We start from the raw sequence: 17741 nt of genomic DNA on the forward strand, positions 1-17741 counted from the left end.
TAGAAGCGATGATTCTTCATTTAAATATCGTAGAATTATTGTTCTCATTATTAATGAGATTAAATATATTTAAACAATGTTAAAAACTATTTAAAATGAAAAATATTTTTGGGATTAAGTTGCAAAACTTTGTAGATAACAAAGAATTTATGCACTAATCTTTAAATTACGCTTAAAAACAAAATTTTCTGAAGGTAATAAATAATAATAAAAACTTACCTTTAGTTTCATGTATTAAATGTTTCCGCCATCAATCGAAATCTATAACACACATAAAAAACCTAATATTAATTAAATTTAATGACATTTCAATGAAAAAAAACATTTTGCAAAATTAAAATAAAAAAACCAAATAACTAGTAAAACAGTTAATTGAAAATTAATAGCACAAATCGTTTATAAAATCGCAAAATTTAATCATAGTTAAATTTTATTAGATCGTATAAAAAGCAATAAAAATCTAATAAAATCCCGAGTTTAATTAAAGAAAATTGCTAATAACTGAAGATATTTTTAATATTAAGTAATCTAAAAATTAAAAATTATTATCTTAGTATTATGACAACTTAGTATTTCCATTACAAAAGTTTAACAATATGCAAATGAAAATAATGTCAGTAAAATACTAAATTTATTATTAATATGTTAACAAAATGTAAATATGTTAACATATGAAAATTACGTGCGGGAATTACAAGTTTCTCGACTGTTGGCACCACAAATCATCGATTATTTTCACCGAAGAAGAAAAACAACGCTAAAAACTCCGCGCAAAATAAATCTTGTTAAAATATGTGATTAATTTGTGCGTTGCTCACTTAACTACGAGTACAACCGCATGTTTTGTTTCTAAAGACGTCTAAAGCCTTTGTTGTCATCATAAATTAATGATGAAACTTTTACAACGTGTAGGTACTTACAAACTTTCATCGTTTCAACATTAAAATATTATGTTTACATATATTAAATTTATTTTCATAAAATAATGAATATTTAACCCAAAAAATGTTTTGTTTTCGAAATTTAAGTTTATTATCTGATTGCGAGTGCAAGATTTAAGTGATTCAACAAGATTTGTGATGCAATAAATTGTTCCACTTTTGCGCAGCGTTCAACAGCACAATCAGCAATAAATTCCGCATTTGTTGACAGCTCGCGGAAATAAACAACGCGCAGCCAGTTTTAATCGCTTAAACTTTCGGCACTTTTCAATACTTTCCGCCCGTGGACCGGAACGGGATGCTTTTTGGCTTGGTCTCAACGCGTGCCTCAAAACCCAGTGCAGTTGATCTGAGCGAGCAATTCAGATCACATACACACATGTATACGCATCGTTTTGTCATGGCTTATAATTCTGAGCGGCCGAGAAAGACCAGAGCAAGCGCGTCTGTGATGTTTATTATGTCGTGTGCGTCGCGTGTCGCGGCCGGCTGCCAGCGCCGACGGGGGGCGCGTTTTGTGCAGCCGCCCCCGGGTGGTCGTCGGGTTTAAACAATCCGAGAAATGTTTGCCGGCGCACGGGAGGTCGTCGGCTACCGATGATCTCAAATCGCACAACAGACGAGTGAAAAAAAAAAAGAATATAAAACCGAATCGGTGCAAAACGTTCATTCGCGCAGTCAAGGAGTTCGGCGCGAAGGGTGGCGGTGCAATTGTGGGGCATGCGGGACCCCCGGGCGATACGCACAATGCGGTCACCGGGACACACTGGGACGTACGCGACGCGCCACCCGGAAACACAAATACTGCAATTAGTATTCCTGCGAGCACACAACGTGTGCACAAGCATGAAGGGTGCTCAATTGATAGGAAATTATTAAGGTTAGTACAATTTTAACCACAAAAAACTTAACAGCAACCAATCATACACGTTTTAGGCAACCAAATATACAAACTTATAATTTAGACATTTTTTTCTTTAAAAAAATTATTTTTGACTTTCTAATCTCGAATATTCTACCGAAATGCGATTGACGTTTGTCGTTGTAAGTACAAATAGCACGTGTGTACTCTTAGCAGCATAACAATGCGCACCAGGGTGGCCCCGGTGCACCCGACGGCGGCGGGGCGCCTTGCTGAAATCTCCCGCCTTGTTATTATTATCATGCAAACGGAATTTAATATAGACTTTGACAAACCCCGTACAACGACCACTTATGAGCATGGTATGCGTCGCCATCATAGTGAATTTCATCTTGCGTCGATATTTGCATCTGCACAATCAACATCAATATCGACAACATACCAACACCTCTCTGCTAACTGACTTCTCTGCCATCAAAGGTTTCCTTACAAAGAGAAGTAAATTAATTTTACTAGTAGATAAATACCTAGATACTGCAAAGTATGTTTGGTTGTCTACCTTGCACAGAGACAAAACATTCCAGAAACTAGTTGCAAATGGAAATTCATTTGTCTTCATTTAGGTTTTAGTGAAAATGGAAAACTTTAGCGTAAACCTGTCACGTAATTGCGTGTTGGCGCACGTACGTTCTGTCACTATTATCCTGCGCACACACGTTGGTGACAGGGAAATTAATCGTTCCGAAGAACACGAAACACAAAAAATCAAACTATTCAGTTGTTTCACTATTGCGCACTGTCAAAATATACTGTCAGTGAATACATAGGCAACCCATGATGCACAACGCAAGTATAATAAATTAATTTTGTTTTTGCGTGTCATCAGATGATACAAACTTTCAGTTTTATTACATTAGTGGACATTAATGTGTGCACTGCACAAATATCGCACATTAATCAACATTTCTAAGCATTAAAGAACGATAATTAATTAAGCAGTCACATCAGCATGTTTTTTTTTGTAATAAATTTTGTTTTAATGTTCTTTTTTATGTTACACACATAACAAAAAATAAAATGTCGTATATAATCCAAAAAGAACTTCATTTCGTTTTATTGCTCATTTTCCAGTGATGTTTACAAAGTTTGTACCCATACACGAATTAGTTAACTGATGACCGTCAGTGTTGTGTTTATTGTGAGGTGCATAATCAAACCGCGAAATCGCAATTAAAATTAAAACAAACATTCGTTTCGACAAGAATAACCTTCGTCGTTTGATGTTTTTGTATTCAGTGTAATATTAAGTGGTCGAATCACGCAATAACTAATAACTACGTAACCTGCATTCCCATTATAAATTGTGCATACCAGTACGTGGAATTTGTTACAATGTTGAAAAATGTGATTATTTGAAGATGGACATACCCACGATGATTTTCCGCCTTGATAGCGCCGAAAACATGCAACCCACTGTACACCAAATAGATGCAAATTAAATGGTGCATTTCTGTGCGCATAAGCTGATTGTTTTGCTTGATTACGCGAGCCCCGGACTGGAAAAATGCCGATAATCATAGCCATCACGAAAGGCATTCAACATACGTGACGTTGTTTGTCTACCCTTGACTCCACGCCATAAATGAAAATTTCGAGAGTTGCATTTGTGAGTTGTCGAAATGTTGATAACAGTAACAGAGGTGTAGGGGATTATTTTGTGTTTAACATGGATTTTTCTGATTCTATTCGACCTCGACGACCACTGCACAGTCGCGCTTGGCAATTGAACGCATTGGAAAATTTAACGTTAGTTCCGAAACAAATGTCAGCGGTTCAACCGGAATCTGGTAGTGTGGAACTGTTCCACAAGTCACATCCGTCACAAAATCTTTATACTGGTCCGGATGGGGTTATTCGGTATCCCATTTCGGTTATCACTCAAGAAATGTCTCATAAAGATGAGAAACTTAAGTAATTGAATTTAAAATTAAAAAATTGATTATGTTGATGTATTTTATATTTTTTTCACAGGGAAACAGATGAAAAGAAAGATAATATTTGTAAAAGAATTATAATAAGTGTACATAATGCTCTGGATGAATATTTTGTTTCTTCTACATTGCATGGTTTGAAATATGTGGGTGATGATTCATTGAGTACATTCGAAAGGTAAAATTTAACATAAGAAATTATAATTAAACTGATATATGTGTTTGGTTGCCTAGATTATATTGGTTAGCTGCATTTATCGCCGGCCTTTGTTTTGCCGCGTATTTTATTGTGAGTATTTACGCTAAATTTGAAACCAGTCCAATGGTAATCAGTTTCAACCCCAAATTGGTATTTATCAACACTATACCTTTTCCTGCAATAACAATTTGCAATGTTAACTTGGCCCTACGGTCAAAGGCAATTGAAATTGAAAGAAACGGGTAAGTAGCTCTTGAAACATAACCTCCAAAATTTAAAAAAATACAATTGTATATTTATATTCTATTTAGAAATGCAACACAGCGTGAATTACTAGGTGACCTTTGTAATTCTCAATATGGTCAGCATGCGGATGAAATAAACGCAGCAAACGCAACTGACTGGCACACAATTCAAGCTTTTACAGTCAACGTTAATCAAAAATGTGATGATTTAGTAAAAGTTTGCAAATGGAATGGAGTAATAGTGAAGTGTAACGATTTTATCAATTCAGTCCTTACAGATGAAGGATATTGCTGTGCGTTTAATCAATTACCATTGAACATGACTCTACGAGGAAATTTGTAAGTACTTAATGTAAAAAAGTACTACAATCCTAACCTCAATTCAAAACTTTCATAATGCAGTAGCGACAGGGGAAGTTTCCCAAAGAAAATTATCAATTGGAATGCTGAATATGGTTATGATGACTCCGATAATGACACATACCCTTTCCGGGCAACAGGTCAAGGCCAAGCTTTAGGTTTATCACTAGTTTTGGATGCACAATTGGCCGAATACCACTGCACTTCAACAAACAGTATCGGATTTAAAATGTTGTTATCCGCACCTAATGAACGACCACGAGTTGCTGATGTTGGATTTTTGTTATCACCTGGAGTGGAAGCAAGGATTACTATATTGCCTGATGTTAAGGACGCTACAGAAGGCGTGAAAAATATTCACATTGACAAGAGACAATGTTATTTTGCCAGGGAGCGTCATCTGAAGTTCTTTTTAGTTTATACCGAGAAGAATTGCAGACTTGAGTGTATATCAAATTATACAATGGAAAGGTGTAATTGTGTGCCGTATTATTTACCAAGTAAATATTTTAAAAAATTAATATGGTACCTAAATGAGAATTAATTTAATTGTTCTGTTTTTAAGGAAATCCGGAAAATCCCATTTGCGATCGCTCAAAAGAAGAATGCTCGAACCTAGCTATATCCGTAATTGATCGATTTACCCCAGAAAGGTACAATTTCAACAAAATTTACTATAATAGTAGGTATATTAAGTATCAAGTGGGCTAAACGGTATTTTGAGGCACGAGATTGAATGAAAGCCAGCGTAGCAAGCGTTTAATCGATCGATGTTTAGCCAGGTGATGCTTATGCTATTATTTCTAAATGCGCATGTGCAAACTCCATCCCGTGACTAAAACCCATTACTAAAATACTTTAGTCACGGCCTTGGGCGTCCGCGTTTCAAGTACCACTTTATGTGGCTCAAACCCTTGGAAAAACTCGCGCTTTCAAAATAGAAGTAGAAAAATATATACTTTTGTGTTTTGTTTTATTTTTTTTAGACTTGCGTGTCGTTGCCTGCCATCTTGTCATGACATCTCATACAAACAAGACGGAATGTCTACTGGTTCAATTGAAGCTAAATATGACACCGTTAATCAGGATCTGTTAGAGAATGTATCCACGCAATACTTCTCGTAAGTATTTAACTTGAGTGCAATATGCGTATTAGCTTTGCGTGCTCGTTAAGTCTAAAGTATTTCAGAGAGAATATGGCAGTGGCGCACTTCTACTTCGAGATGGATAAATACACGAAGCAAACAAAGAGCGAGATGTATGGATTTTCGGAGTTTTTATGTAAGTATACAATATGAATAGTTGTCATACCTTGTTAATTAGTTATTTGTACTGCTTTCATCGAAATAAATGCACTAATCACTTAAAATTATCTTCGATCACACGAGGTTTCACATTTGCACGTTATACTGTCAGCAAACAATTGACTAATGGTATTTGGCGTGCGTTGTTTTGACCGCTATTTGACTGTGTGAGTCAATGATACGACTGTTGATGCTTTTGTTTACGTTTGTATCTTGCATCGATTGTTTTGATCGTGGTTTTGATTTTGAAATAAAACTAGACATGTTTTAAACTAAAATTACGATTGCAGCTAATACTGGAGGTTTGCTAGGACTGTTTCTTGGATTTAGTTTTCTCAGCGCAATGGAAATTGTTTATTTTATTCTGTTTCGCGGTCAGTTTCGTTATTACCGGCGTTATAAAGCACGCAGATTGAAAGAAAAACGTGAAAAAGAGAAAACATGGGCTAGTTTACCTTATACTCAATAGTTGCATTCACTGTAGGCGATTGAACAATAATTAATTACTTTTTAACCGTCTTCAGCACTTAAACTTCTCAAAATTTATCACAGTGTGGAGAATTTGTTCGCCTTAAGTTATGCAACTATGTATACACCAAAACATTGTGATGCCTACAATAAATGTGACATGTTAACGTTTAGAAAAGCAATAATAGAGAAATATTAACAATATCAGCTACGTTTTTGAATGAAAATAGAACGTAGAATGTTCATGTGAGTATTTACTTTAGGATAAAATAGGATAAACTCCAATTAACTCGTTGTTAAAAAAAACTTCTCTATAAATATTTACATCAGTTTTATGCCTGAACAAACTAGAAACTACAGTTATGTAATATTTACATTAATAGATTAAACAAAGTTCTGTTTTCCTTAATAAACTATTAATATTGATTGTTAAAATAATTTGCCTCGCCGTCAAAGTAATCACATTCAACACGCCAGTGTAAACCATTCACGCCAACAAATCTTCATCACATTCACATACGTCCAATGTCAATATATTCAATGCTATGTTATGTTAGGCTAGTAAAAACCGAATTAAACTACGAGTAACTTAACTAACTTTGTAATCGCTTCGCGTCGCCTTCTTCACTAACACGTCAAGAAAAATAAATTGCATATGTAACAATGTTAAATATATAAACTCTTTGGTTTTGACACTTAAAAGTTAATCACCAAGTAGTTAGCACCAAGAGACACAAAAGAAAGATTCAATGATAAACAAGAAAACAAACCTAGCGGCTGTTTCAACACGGCAAATTATATGGCTTTGTAAAGCATCTCATTCGATATTCTCAACATTCATCATACATTTACCAAACCAATCAAACATTCAACGTTCTCGACATTAAAAACGTATCAAGTTGAAATTGAAATTCGCGTATGGTAAGTGCCGCGCGATTACACGTTTACATCGCGCGAGGTGCTCGCCGGAGCCGGTACAACAAGCGCATCCTCAGAGGTGGTAGAATAAGAATCGGAACTGCTACTGCTGGAGGAAGCTTCTGGAGCTGGAATAACAGGTGCTCGTTCCTCTTGTTCACCATTGATGCTATGACGATCAGCAAATAAACTGCTGATTAATTCACGCATGAAAGCAGAGTCGCGTGTTGATATAGGTGGCGCTGCACCACCGGCAAGCAGCGGTGTCGTATCATCCGAGTCGGTGTCATTCTCCGAATCGGAATAACGCGTCTCATCCTGTGCAAATACTCGACGTTTGCACACGGGGCACACACGGCGATTCTTCGTTAACCATGGGTCAATACATTTGGAATGATACGCTACATTGAATAATTATGAATGAATATTGTTTTTAAACACCGTAATTTCAATATTTACCATGTGCGCACGGCAAAACACGCAGTTTTTCGCCATCGACATAATCATCCAAACATATCGCGCATGTTTCATACGGATCACCCTTCTGGAACTTATGCGTTGGTATTTTATTTAAAGCCGATGAGCTTAGACGTTCCCTTCGTTGTCTTCTCCTGTCACGTACGCATTTTATCACCTACAAACCACAAGTTAATTAACAATTCCTAAAATAATTCGATGAGTAATACCATAAAAACGACCATGACTAGAAAACACATCCCGACAACAATGAGGAAAGGAATCAGTAAGTTGTTCCAGTTGATACGCGTCTCAGCGTTGATAATAATGAAATAATCTGAATTATTGGCATAGATGTTCGCCATCATCAGGCCGTCACTTTGGCTGACGAACACGGAGGGAATGTGGATGCCTGTTGAGTTGTTTGCCGACATACGCTCAAGCGCCTCGGAACCGATGTTGTGGACGATGACGGCGTCATAGTTTGCAGTCTGCGCGTTGCGTACTTTTTCCTCAAAAGAGCAATTGAAGCGCGCTACCAAGAGAATCCAGCGACCAGTGAGATTACTGACATTTTTAGGCGCCTGTTGCATTGGTCCGCAGCCATTCGGCGGATCAGAGTACAATACCATGCCGTGCAGGCCTTCATAAGGCAAGCCGTTGCCAAACAGTGCCGGTTCGTCATACATTTCTGCTTCGATGAATCTACCCTGCTGAAATAAAATTTAAAATTACTCATAACTTGATCATTATGATGACAATGAACTTACAGTAAATAAATTTAAAGAGTAAATACTTTTTTCAGGCAGAGAATTATTTTATTTTGATTTTTCAGCAGTAAACATAGAATTTCTTGGCAAAAAGCAACAAAATTTGTTCAAATCACAATGAAAATAATAACAAATAAGAATATTTGAAAAATAACTCATTTAAAGCAATAGTTTCTAGATAAGATAGAAAAACTGTGGAAATACTTTAAAAACAAGCACGTTTCTCGCATTTAAAACTAGTTTTTCGCAAAAATAATCATAAAATGTTTAATGAACTTACATAAGGTAAAATAAGAATGTCCCCTGACGCGATGGTCATTGCCGTCAGTATAATAAATCCAAAAGTCCACATTTTGTCAGGTTTTTAGTCAAGTTCTGCTTCAAAAATCACAATAATTTCACTCCATTACCATGGCGGCGGCAATTGAAAGTCTCCTGCAAGTGAACACACACAAGCATACATTACAACCCAAGTTAAATATAATTATCAACTAGAGTAATACAGTTACAGACACAATTCAAGTTTCAAGTTTGACATTCACAACATCGTGGTAATACCGCTACGCAGTTTATCAGCTGGAGGAAAAAAAACCTTGCAGCATACTGGCTTAGTTGGGTATGACTGTAACTAGCATGCAACTACGTAAATAAGCCTTATCGCATTTAGCAGTATGCAGAGCAGTAAAGATCAGTGTTGATAATACACATGTATGCGTACATTCATGGGATAATCACCAAAGCAAAAGCAAACGCAGATATCGACACCATGTTCGGTATTAAGCAATCGCGGACGAATTAAGAATTAATCATTCATACGCGTCGCTGGTGTTTATGTTTACACGCGTTAAGCAAAGACGAATGATTAAATGTGCCACTGCCACTGGTAATGGAGATCAGCTGATTGGAGGACAATATCAACGTATATCAAGTCGTGGTATCAGCGGAATACTGGAACTTGTTATGCAAACCGCTGCCTCGACTGTTATTATTATATCGGTTGGATCTCGGTTGAAACAATGCGAATTTCTATACCCGATGTCAAGGCGTTCCGTTCGTGCGGTCGCCGTGCAGTTTCGTCCGTTTGTTGGATTTATCTCGGCTGTCATAGGTTCATCGGACAGAGGATCACTGCGACGAAGGGTCACGCACGCACTCGCATCGATTATTCGCACTGGGTTTTTTTCTGTTCGATTACGCGCACTGCACTGTTGCACTTGAATAATGAATGTAAATGATGGAGGCGATGTAAACACCTTGAACGGTAGGCGAATTGCTCATCGCTGCTGCGCGCTGAGTGACACAGGCTGGTCGTGTAAAAGTGTAGTGCTTAGAGGGCGCCACCGAACAGACAATGATAAAGTAGTAAAAGTTTGCTTTTGCTTTTCATAAGAAACAAAACCTTAACGCGGCGCCGATTTTAAAACCTATTTAACAACAATAAATAAATGTCATTAATTTAGATGTAAACGTAGACTTAAACACTCATACCTATCAATATTTATCGCAATTTTAATCTTCTTACAATGGTCAATGTTAGTTCATAATTTACTCGCATGGGGGCAGCACCTACCGGGGACAAATTATTTTTAGCGCAATGTTTACTCGTAGCTCTCAACAAATGCATAAAGCATTATGCGCCTCCACAATTAACAAAGATTAATACTAAAGGGCAAAATTCACACTGCAGAAACCTTGCCGACCACATCGTCACCATAGTATCAAGTAAAATTCATAATCAAAGTTTTTCACATTTTGAACTTGCAAAGTTTTGAAACACCAACAAATGCAAAACTTTAGATTTGACGCAGAGAATAACAAACGATGTATGCCTTGCTTTAACACATATATAGAGATGAGCAGTTTGAGTGTTTAAGGGCAGTAATGGCGCATTTCAATTGGAAATAATAAAAAAACTTGTTTTTATTTCACTTTTCTTTCATCTTATGCACACTATGCATATTTTTTTATTTGTTGTTGTTTTGTTGCTGTTGTTGCTGGAATATCTTAATCCTAATCAAAGAGACCAAGACCCATGTCATCATCAGATTCCTCTGGCTCTGGTTCCTTCTCCTTCTTGGCAGCGGGTGCAGCAGCTGCAGGGGCGGCCGCAGCCGGAGCAGCACCACCAGCTGGGGCGGCACCGGCACCAGATCCGATGTTGGTGATCAGTTCCTTGATCTTAATGCCTTGCAGGGCCGAAGCGAACAAGTCAGGCCAGTACGGCTCCACATCGACACCAGCGGCTTTAATGATGGTGGCGAGCTTGTCACCCTAAAAATAAATGATTTTATGAGTAAATTATTAATAATTGGCACTTTAACAAATTATAAAATAGTCCGATGTTTGATTATTCCCGAAATAAACGAAGATTTACAAAGCAAAACATGCAAGATGCAGGTTATGTTTATATAGTTGTTAGGTAAATTTGTTAACTTACGCTGACGTTGACGTCGTCATCGGCCAAGATGAGCGCGGCGTACACGCAGGCGAGTTCGGCGTTGGTGGACATCGTCAAAGAGTTTTTGTACGATTTGCAATTGTGCAAGTTGCCTTTGGAAAATTGGCCTTAGCTCACGAAGAGAACAAGCACTAGTCTCTACGGTGGTTAGAACCGGAAAGAGAGAAGTGCGCGCTTGATAATTTCTATGTCACGTGGTTTGGTGACTTTTTTAGGGAATTTAGTTATGCCCAAACTAAAATCCGAACTTAAATTACATTTTACGCCATAATTTAAGACTTAATTTACATATTCTAGTTATGTAAATGATTTAAAGTATATAATTTAATTATTTGGCATAGAGATTTGTACCTAATAAAATAAATTAGAGCTTTTTAAAGTGTTTTAAGAAGTCCAACTGGTAGCACTAATATACCATGTTGATAGTGATGACAGGCCGCCTAAATGTCATAAAAAACGCAAACAACAAAATATGACGCAATTCGAAGTAAATATCTTTGAAGCCGAGTGATTATTTCCAATTATCAGATGAAAACAGTGCCATTACGTTTAGTTTACCTCGCAACTACATGAATGTGAATAAATTACATCATGTCTTCATAGACCAGGAATAACGCATGTAAATCGAAAGAAAAAACGATAAGAATAGGACCTAACCTCTTTGTTTACGGTGGTTTCGCATAAAAAACGTTAAAAATAGGATGGGAAAACGCAAATGCAGTGCAAAGGATTGCCCTTCGGCTGAAACCCGAAAGGAAGACATGGGTGTAACATTTCATAGGCTACCATCAAATCCTATTAGCAGACAAAATTGGCTGAAACTTTGTCATATAGAAGAAGATGAAAAAGTACGTTATGTCTGTTCAAGACACTTTTTAAAGGCAGATTTTGGCAACTACAAATATAAATTTGCTCTGAAGCCTAAAGCTGCACCATCAATTTTTGCATGGACAAAAAAACCTGCTCCTGTAGAAAAATCAGAGCCAGAGCCAACAAATAGTAAAGTTTTATCTGATAATGAGACCTCAGTAAATCCAAATAAAAGGGTAAGAAAGAAGAAGATAAATCCAGATTTTGTTACTGATGCAGACTTTAGAAGAAATAAAGAATCTGTGGATAGTGATGCAACCTGCTCAAAAAGCACAGATGAAGACACAGCTCAATCAGAAGACAGCTCATCTGGTGATTTACCACCTGTATTAGAACCTGAAACAGCTTCTCCAAGTGAAATGCATGGAGAAGTTGGTCAAATTCCTAGTTTAGAACCATCCACACCAAGTCAGCCACCTAAAACTAAGAAAAAATCCAAAAAAACTAAAACTATGTCCAGTGAAGATGCACCAGTAGCTAAAAAGAAACAAAAACTAGTATCCAAAGATATGTTGCCATCTACAGTAAAACCTCTTTTATCTGGTCAAGGCCAATCAATAATTAAAGACAGAATTATTGTCAAAGATAAATGTTCACCTGTACAGTCATCTGCAGAAGGCAAACAAGAATCAACAACAAAATCTAAAGATACAAATGAATCAAAAGAGGCCAATGCAACATCATCAACCTCTTCAGAGACTCAATCAACAACAAATAAACAGAAAAATCGGCCAGCTGATACATCAAACACACAGTTGACGACGTTTGAGCCAAATACAAGAATTGAAGCGTTGGATATTAATCAAAAGTGGAGTCCAGCAACAATAGTTGAAGTGGATTATGAGGAGAATGAAGTATTAGTTCATTTTGACTCATATAGTAATAAATATGACGAGTGGATCGGTATAAGTAGTTCATCTATTCGAGTACCTTCCACCGATGAACAAGTCAAACAAGATGGCGTCGACGAGCCGGAGCCAAAAGAATCAGAACCTGAAGTTTCCTACAAAGCCGGTGAACGATGCATGGCGTATTGGGGTGATAAGAAGTTTCCTGCAACTGTTAAAGAAGTTATCAATCAAGGTAATTAATTGTTTTATTCGAATATTATTTAGTTTCTAAAATAAAATTTAATTTTTATGATTTTGAGTGCATTTTGTTTTTGTATTTTAAATTAGAATATTAACTCCGGATCTGTATAAAATGTTCGGATTGAATGTAAACTATGCGTTTCACAATGGTTTCACATCGTTGCACTCAATTCTATTGCACTTTCTATTTTATGCCTCTTGTAAGTTACATTCACTTCTCTTCAGAAACATATGTTGTGAAGTTTGACGACGGCTATGTCCAGAAGTTGCGTGCTAACAGGATGACCAAATCTTCATCTTTGTTTCTGCCTATCAAGAGTTCCAAACAGGAGCGTCGCAATAAAAAACGCAAACTCAATGTGCAGGCGTTGTTCAACAAGCGGATAAAAACGAAAAACAATGCATCTTTTGACGCGGCACCAGCGACTGACGAAGGCTCCTCAGCGGACGAAACACCAGTGAAGGGCGAGAATATAGGATTTTTTGATCGCGAAACTATTTGGTACCCAGAGTAAGTCAATATCTGCAGTATAATACTTAAAATGTGCAATATAACGCATTTTTTTCTTTGAAGCTTTGAAAATGGCGTGCCAGTCGGTACTCCATCGCAGTTAAAGTCGAAAATTGGTATTCGCGACTCAGTAATTGTACCGGATCCTAATTTACCGGAGAAATGGGAGAAACACGTCCTGCAACGAGAACGTGGCAAGTTTTTCAGTGTCATCGTAACGTAAGTTAACTTTTTACACATAAAATTACACATCTATATTTATCTACACTATAAATTAAATATTTGACAGTCCGGAGGATAAAAAACTTCGATGTCCAGCCGATATCCAGCGTTACATTCAAGATCACCCCGATTTTAACTATCAGGACTACCGGCTTGACTTTAACGTAATTCCGCGCAACCAACCTCGAAACCGCGATCGCGTTCAATCACAAGAACGCAAATCTCTTGATCATAGCGACTGCGATAACTCACCACAACCCCCAAAAGGTGATTCGTTCAAAATTTTAAAAGTCGACGGCGTTTTTCAATGTCCGATTGAAGGCTGCGGTAAGAGCTATCGACGCGAGAATCTCGTTCAAATGCATGTCAAACATTACCATCCTGAGTATACCAAGTTCCTGGATTCTACACCGAATGTCCTTGATCTGGTCTATCAACGTTTGCACGGCGAAGAGTTTGAACACTCACCACCAAGTAGGAGTTACGATTATTATAAACGCGGATCGTTTACGCCTATCGATGAACTTGGAGACGCGCACGAATCTGAATATCAGAAGGATAGCGAGATTAAGAAACTGTTGAATAGCACACCAATTGACGTGCTCGGCTCTGACTCGGGAAGTCAAGGTTCTGGTATGGGCACGAGTGGGGAGGTTATGGAGACTGGGCCAGATTTGAAAGCATTGGTGGTTACAACGAAAAGTGGCCTAAAGACAATACCACCTGTCAAAAAGGAGATTCGAGTTGAAGAAGAAGATCTGAGTGAAGCTGATGCGACGATGCATGATCAACACGTGCCATTACCAACACTGCCGGGGTTGATGGATCATATAATTGGCGAAGGTATATTAAATTTGCGTATCTTATCATACTTTTATCTAATCGATTTTGCATTTTTTTGTTTGGCATTTCACTGCACTGTATTAAATTATAGCCATAGTTACAATATAATTGCCATTAAATATTGCTTTCTGTCTGTAGACGGGAAAGTGATTAAAATCGAACAGATGCGTAAGGAGGAGATCATTCATTGCACTTGCGGCATTACTGAAGAGGATGGGTTGATGATTCAGTGTGAGATTTGCATGTGCTGGCAACACGCACATTGTAATAACATTTATCGCGAGACGGAGGTGCCTGATAAGTACGTGTGCTTTACTTGTCTCAATCCACACGGCCAGCGGTCTAGCATGAAGTACCGCCATGATCAGGACTGGCTTAAACTCGGCCGTTTACCAACTGGCAGTTATCATGCTCGTGATGAAGATGTCCTACGCAAACGTTTTGAAGATCTGAAGTCGTCTCATGATATTAGTGGAGGTTTGCTTGAGTTAAAGGATTATATGCATACATTGAAGCAAAAGATTAAAATTGCTGAGTAAGTTAATGTTTGAACAGAAGGTAGGCAACCATCTATGCATGTATTACTTTTATTACAGGACGAAAAATCATCCAAAGTTATATCTGTGGTCTAAACCGTGGGAAAAGGGATGTCTTCCTGAGAAGAAACCGAAACCAGAAGATATAAAGCCAGAAGTAGTGCCTAAAGATGAAACACCAGAAGAAGAAAATAAATGCGAGCAGTCCAGTGCGCCTCAACCGGAAGCCCCGATTGAAACTGCTGACTGTCGTCTCAACCTCCTCGAGCACATCTTACATTGTCAATCATTGATTGGTGAACGTTTGACTGATTTCTCTAAACAAATGGATGAGTTAGAAGCTTCAGAATCAATGGATGAAGAAGAGGATAAACGTATACGATTAACAACCAGCATGTTGGTTCGCGATCTCGGCAAACTCAAGGATTTATCGCACATGATATAATTCGTAGTTTATTTTTATTAATTACAGACGATAATAAGTTATTACTCGCTAACTTTAACGCTAGAATGTCTAGAAAGTGTCATATGTTTGACATGCGTGAGATTAGACTTCATCGACATCTGCATCATCTTTGAAAATATCGCGCATCCTGCCCAAGCGACGTACTTCGTTACTCGCAGCAGTATCAGGTTTCTCGCAGATATAGTGATAGCGCACCGAACAGTCGGTGCCACGATAAGCGTATGATCGAAGTTGTGCGTCGTATGTCAAACGAAGGCAGCGGCCATCGCCGGCAATAAGTGTCGTGGGTTTCTTGTTCTTGTCGGTGGTGGCAACTGGTCTTGCACTGCCACTCCAGATCCATAACAGGCCAGGGTTCAATCCGCTTGTCCAGAAATCTTTACCTGTGTGTTAAATTTAAAAACGAATATTTAGAAACAGGATTCATTGTCCGCCATATTCAATCAATATGTAAATATATGTATATACCGCGTAGCTGCGAATTGCTTTGGAGGTATGTGACAATATCCTGGTTTTCTTCAATGGACTCCAGCTCGACGAGTGCAGCGCCTAGCCGTTGGCAGTGTTTGCTAGCTGCTTTCCAATCAAGCTCACGGCCGGCGTTACTGGCGAAGAAATAACACTGGTGGTTGACACGTGTGAAGTTGTCTGCGCATGGCACTGTAGGCAAGCGAATTAATGAGTTTTGCCATGTGAATATGAGTATATTTTGGCAATGCGTAAAAATGTTTGAATATATTTTTTATATAAAAGTGAATGATGTGAAATATGCATACCTTCGTCAATTCTGTTGCCCGCCATCATGAAATACATCATCTCCTCGACTCGACGAAGCCGTTTTTCCATGAAATCAACACGATAGACAAGTTTTTCAATAGCTCCTAGTAGATATAGGTCTGTTTCAGTAACTTGTCTGGTTGGAGGCTTTTTATTTACTATTTTTGGTGGGACGTTCGGCTTGGGTTTGCCGTTCAGAGACGAACCTGAGGATATTTTGGATTCTTTATCGTCTGCGGGCGCATTTACTTGATTTGAGATTTTTGATGTTGCTGTGGTGGTGGTTTCTGCCCGCTCTAATGGAATTTCTATGTATTTATCAGCACGTTGGACAGATAACTCGATAGGGCCATGGAACTGCATCACACGTTTCTCACTGGAGAAGAAAAGAAAATAAAACAAATTTATAAACAAGATTATGAGTAAATTGTTGAAAATTTGAGCAAAATTTTTACTTGATATGAAATGGCCTTTCCTATTTTCGCTCAATAAGTCATTAAAACATTGGCATATAAATATTTATTGATGCAAATAATCGTTGTCGTGTTTTGCATAACAATAACAAACTGTGCAAAATTATTGCTCGTCAATAAAACAGAAAGTAAAATATACCGACGACATTAACTTAACTTTCAACGCATGAATCATGTCGAAGAAAGTTGTTATTTCCCAAAACAAATAATGGTAAAGTCAATTGACGTAAGTAACTTCAACACAGTCAATATGCAAACTTCCAATTTACTTACCGATGATTTGCCAACGTCCATTCTTCTAACATCGGTCCCCAAACACCCTTTTCGGTCCAGTAAGCAGGATTATCTTCCATCGTCGAATGCGTTTTTGTTTCGTTCATCAAATAAATTCCCATTGTATCAGCAATACAAATCGCAAATATTAAAAACACAAAAGTGTTTAAATTACTCCGCGTGTTTTTCATCTTGTAGAAACTCTCTTGCGGCAGAAAGTGAGTTTGTTCAAGTTTTTGAAAGTTTTGAAGACCCGCACGACTTCTTTGCCGGCCACCGCAACACTAACAGCGTGTGTGTATGGTACCTGCATGGTCATCGGATGTAGATACGGATAAACCCAAACAACACAAGACCAGCCACACTCTTCTTTGAATTATACGCGATCATTTGTACGAGTAAACGGTGCGGTCCACTCTCTCTTCGGCTTCATGGAAATCGAACGCGCTTGGTTGTGTCGTGTGGCGTGCGAATAAATGCTCATGTTATACATGTTGACTTGTAAATGGAGGCGGATATGAAATTGGCTTGAATTGAATTAAAGACCTTATTTACATGCATTTGCAATTGCATGCCGGCCATTGTAAAAGCAATTCAGCGGTTTTTGTTTATGAAAGTTTACAATACATAATTGACAATGAAAGTCAAGTAATTTTAAGTAAATGCAAAGCGGTTTTTTTAGTTTAGAAATGTAATTTAGTTTTACC

The 17741-nt window shown here is 37.7% G+C and overlaps 6 protein-coding genes across 14 annotated transcripts in view; 2 read left to right on the plus strand and 4 right to left on the minus strand.

Annotated features, from left to right (window-relative positions):
* The window catches only part of opa (odd paired), a 40695-nt gene extending 34266 nt beyond the window's left edge, over window positions 1-6429 (minus strand). The window contains exons 1-2 of one of the 2 annotated variants that reach the window (XM_065307207.1): window positions 6358-6429; window positions 220-261 (exon numbers count right to left, since the gene is read on the minus strand). The gene's annotated coding sequence lies outside the window, so the exon portion shown is untranslated. Of the gene's footprint in view, window positions 1-219; window positions 262-5909; window positions 6294-6357 lie in introns of those variants that run through there. The other variant, XM_065307206.1, reaches the window with a different exon arrangement.
* Window positions 3319-6796, plus strand: LOC135795504 (pickpocket protein 28-like). 2 transcript variants are annotated; one of them, XM_065307200.1, is made up of 9 exons: window positions 3319-3774; window positions 3835-3972; window positions 4029-4235; window positions 4305-4577; window positions 4641-5098; window positions 5164-5251; window positions 5585-5719; window positions 5773-5879; window positions 6193-6796. In XM_065307200.1, the coding sequence occupies exons 1-9, from the start codon at window positions 3446-3448 to the stop codon at window positions 6369-6371; spliced, it is 1914 nt and encodes a 637-aa protein (XP_065163272.1). In that variant the 5' UTR covers window positions 3319-3445; the 3' UTR covers window positions 6372-6796. The 2 variants fall into 2 exon arrangements, with proteins under 2 accessions (XP_065163272.1, XP_065163273.1); XM_065307201.1 differs by having other exon boundaries at window positions 5788-5879.
* LOC135795510 (E3 ubiquitin-protein ligase RNF13) lies at window positions 6687-9838 on the minus strand. Of its 6 annotated transcripts, none has more exons than XM_065307216.1 (5): window positions 9547-9838; window positions 8795-8949; window positions 7975-8454; window positions 7748-7922; window positions 6687-7689 (listed from the first exon to the last, which is right to left on the minus strand). In XM_065307216.1, exons 2-5 carry the CDS (start codon window positions 8864-8866, stop codon window positions 7307-7309), a joined length of 1110 nt encoding a protein of 369 aa, XP_065163288.1. In that variant the 5' UTR covers window positions 8867-8949; window positions 9547-9838; the 3' UTR covers window positions 6687-7306. The 6 variants fall into 6 exon arrangements, with proteins under 6 accessions (XP_065163288.1, XP_065163282.1, XP_065163287.1 ...); XM_065307210.1 differs by having other exon boundaries at window positions 7975-8457; XM_065307215.1 differs by lacking the exon at window positions 9547-9838 and adding an exon at window positions 9331-9531 and having other exon boundaries at window positions 7975-8457.
* Window positions 9839-10409: 571 nt separating this feature from the next.
* RpLP1 (Ribosomal protein LP1) lies at window positions 10410-11142 on the minus strand. The gene is made up of 2 exons (XM_065307225.1): window positions 10952-11142; window positions 10410-10785 (listed from the first exon to the last, which is right to left on the minus strand). Exons 1-2 carry the CDS (start codon window positions 11021-11023, stop codon window positions 10525-10527), a joined length of 333 nt encoding a protein of 110 aa, XP_065163297.1. The 5' UTR covers window positions 11024-11142; the 3' UTR covers window positions 10410-10524.
* Window positions 11143-11266: 124 nt separating this feature from the next.
* MBD-R2 (PHD finger protein MBD-R2) lies at window positions 11267-16278 on the plus strand. The gene is made up of 6 exons (XM_065307193.1): window positions 11267-12925; window positions 13159-13444; window positions 13508-13663; window positions 13734-14509; window positions 14648-15044; window positions 15106-16278. The coding sequence occupies exons 1-6, from the start codon at window positions 11674-11676 to the stop codon at window positions 15488-15490; spliced, it is 3252 nt and encodes a 1083-aa protein (XP_065163265.1). The 5' UTR covers window positions 11267-11673; the 3' UTR covers window positions 15491-16278.
* Window positions 15491-17505, minus strand: LOC135795513 (uncharacterized). Of its 2 annotated transcripts, none has more exons than XM_065307219.1 (4): window positions 17035-17505; window positions 16288-16664; window positions 15980-16171; window positions 15491-15894 (listed from the first exon to the last, which is right to left on the minus strand). In XM_065307219.1, the coding sequence occupies exons 1-4, from the start codon at window positions 17223-17225 to the stop codon at window positions 15593-15595; spliced, it is 1062 nt and encodes a 353-aa protein (XP_065163291.1). In that variant the 5' UTR covers window positions 17226-17505; the 3' UTR covers window positions 15491-15592. The 2 variants fall into 2 exon arrangements, with proteins under 2 accessions (XP_065163291.1, XP_065163292.1); XM_065307220.1 differs by lacking the exon at window positions 17035-17505 and adding an exon at window positions 16744-16914.
* Between the last annotated feature and the right edge of the window lie 236 nt (window positions 17506-17741).

This window comes from Atheta coriaria, unplaced genomic scaffold, assembly GCF_025399875.1.
Source record: "Atheta coriaria isolate IRGN ID8LTWV9N9 unplaced genomic scaffold, Caltech_Dcor_3.1 hic_scaffold_7_pilon, whole genome shotgun sequence".
NCBI classification, from domain to species: domain Eukaryota; kingdom Metazoa; phylum Arthropoda; class Insecta; order Coleoptera; family Staphylinidae; genus Dalotia; species Dalotia coriaria.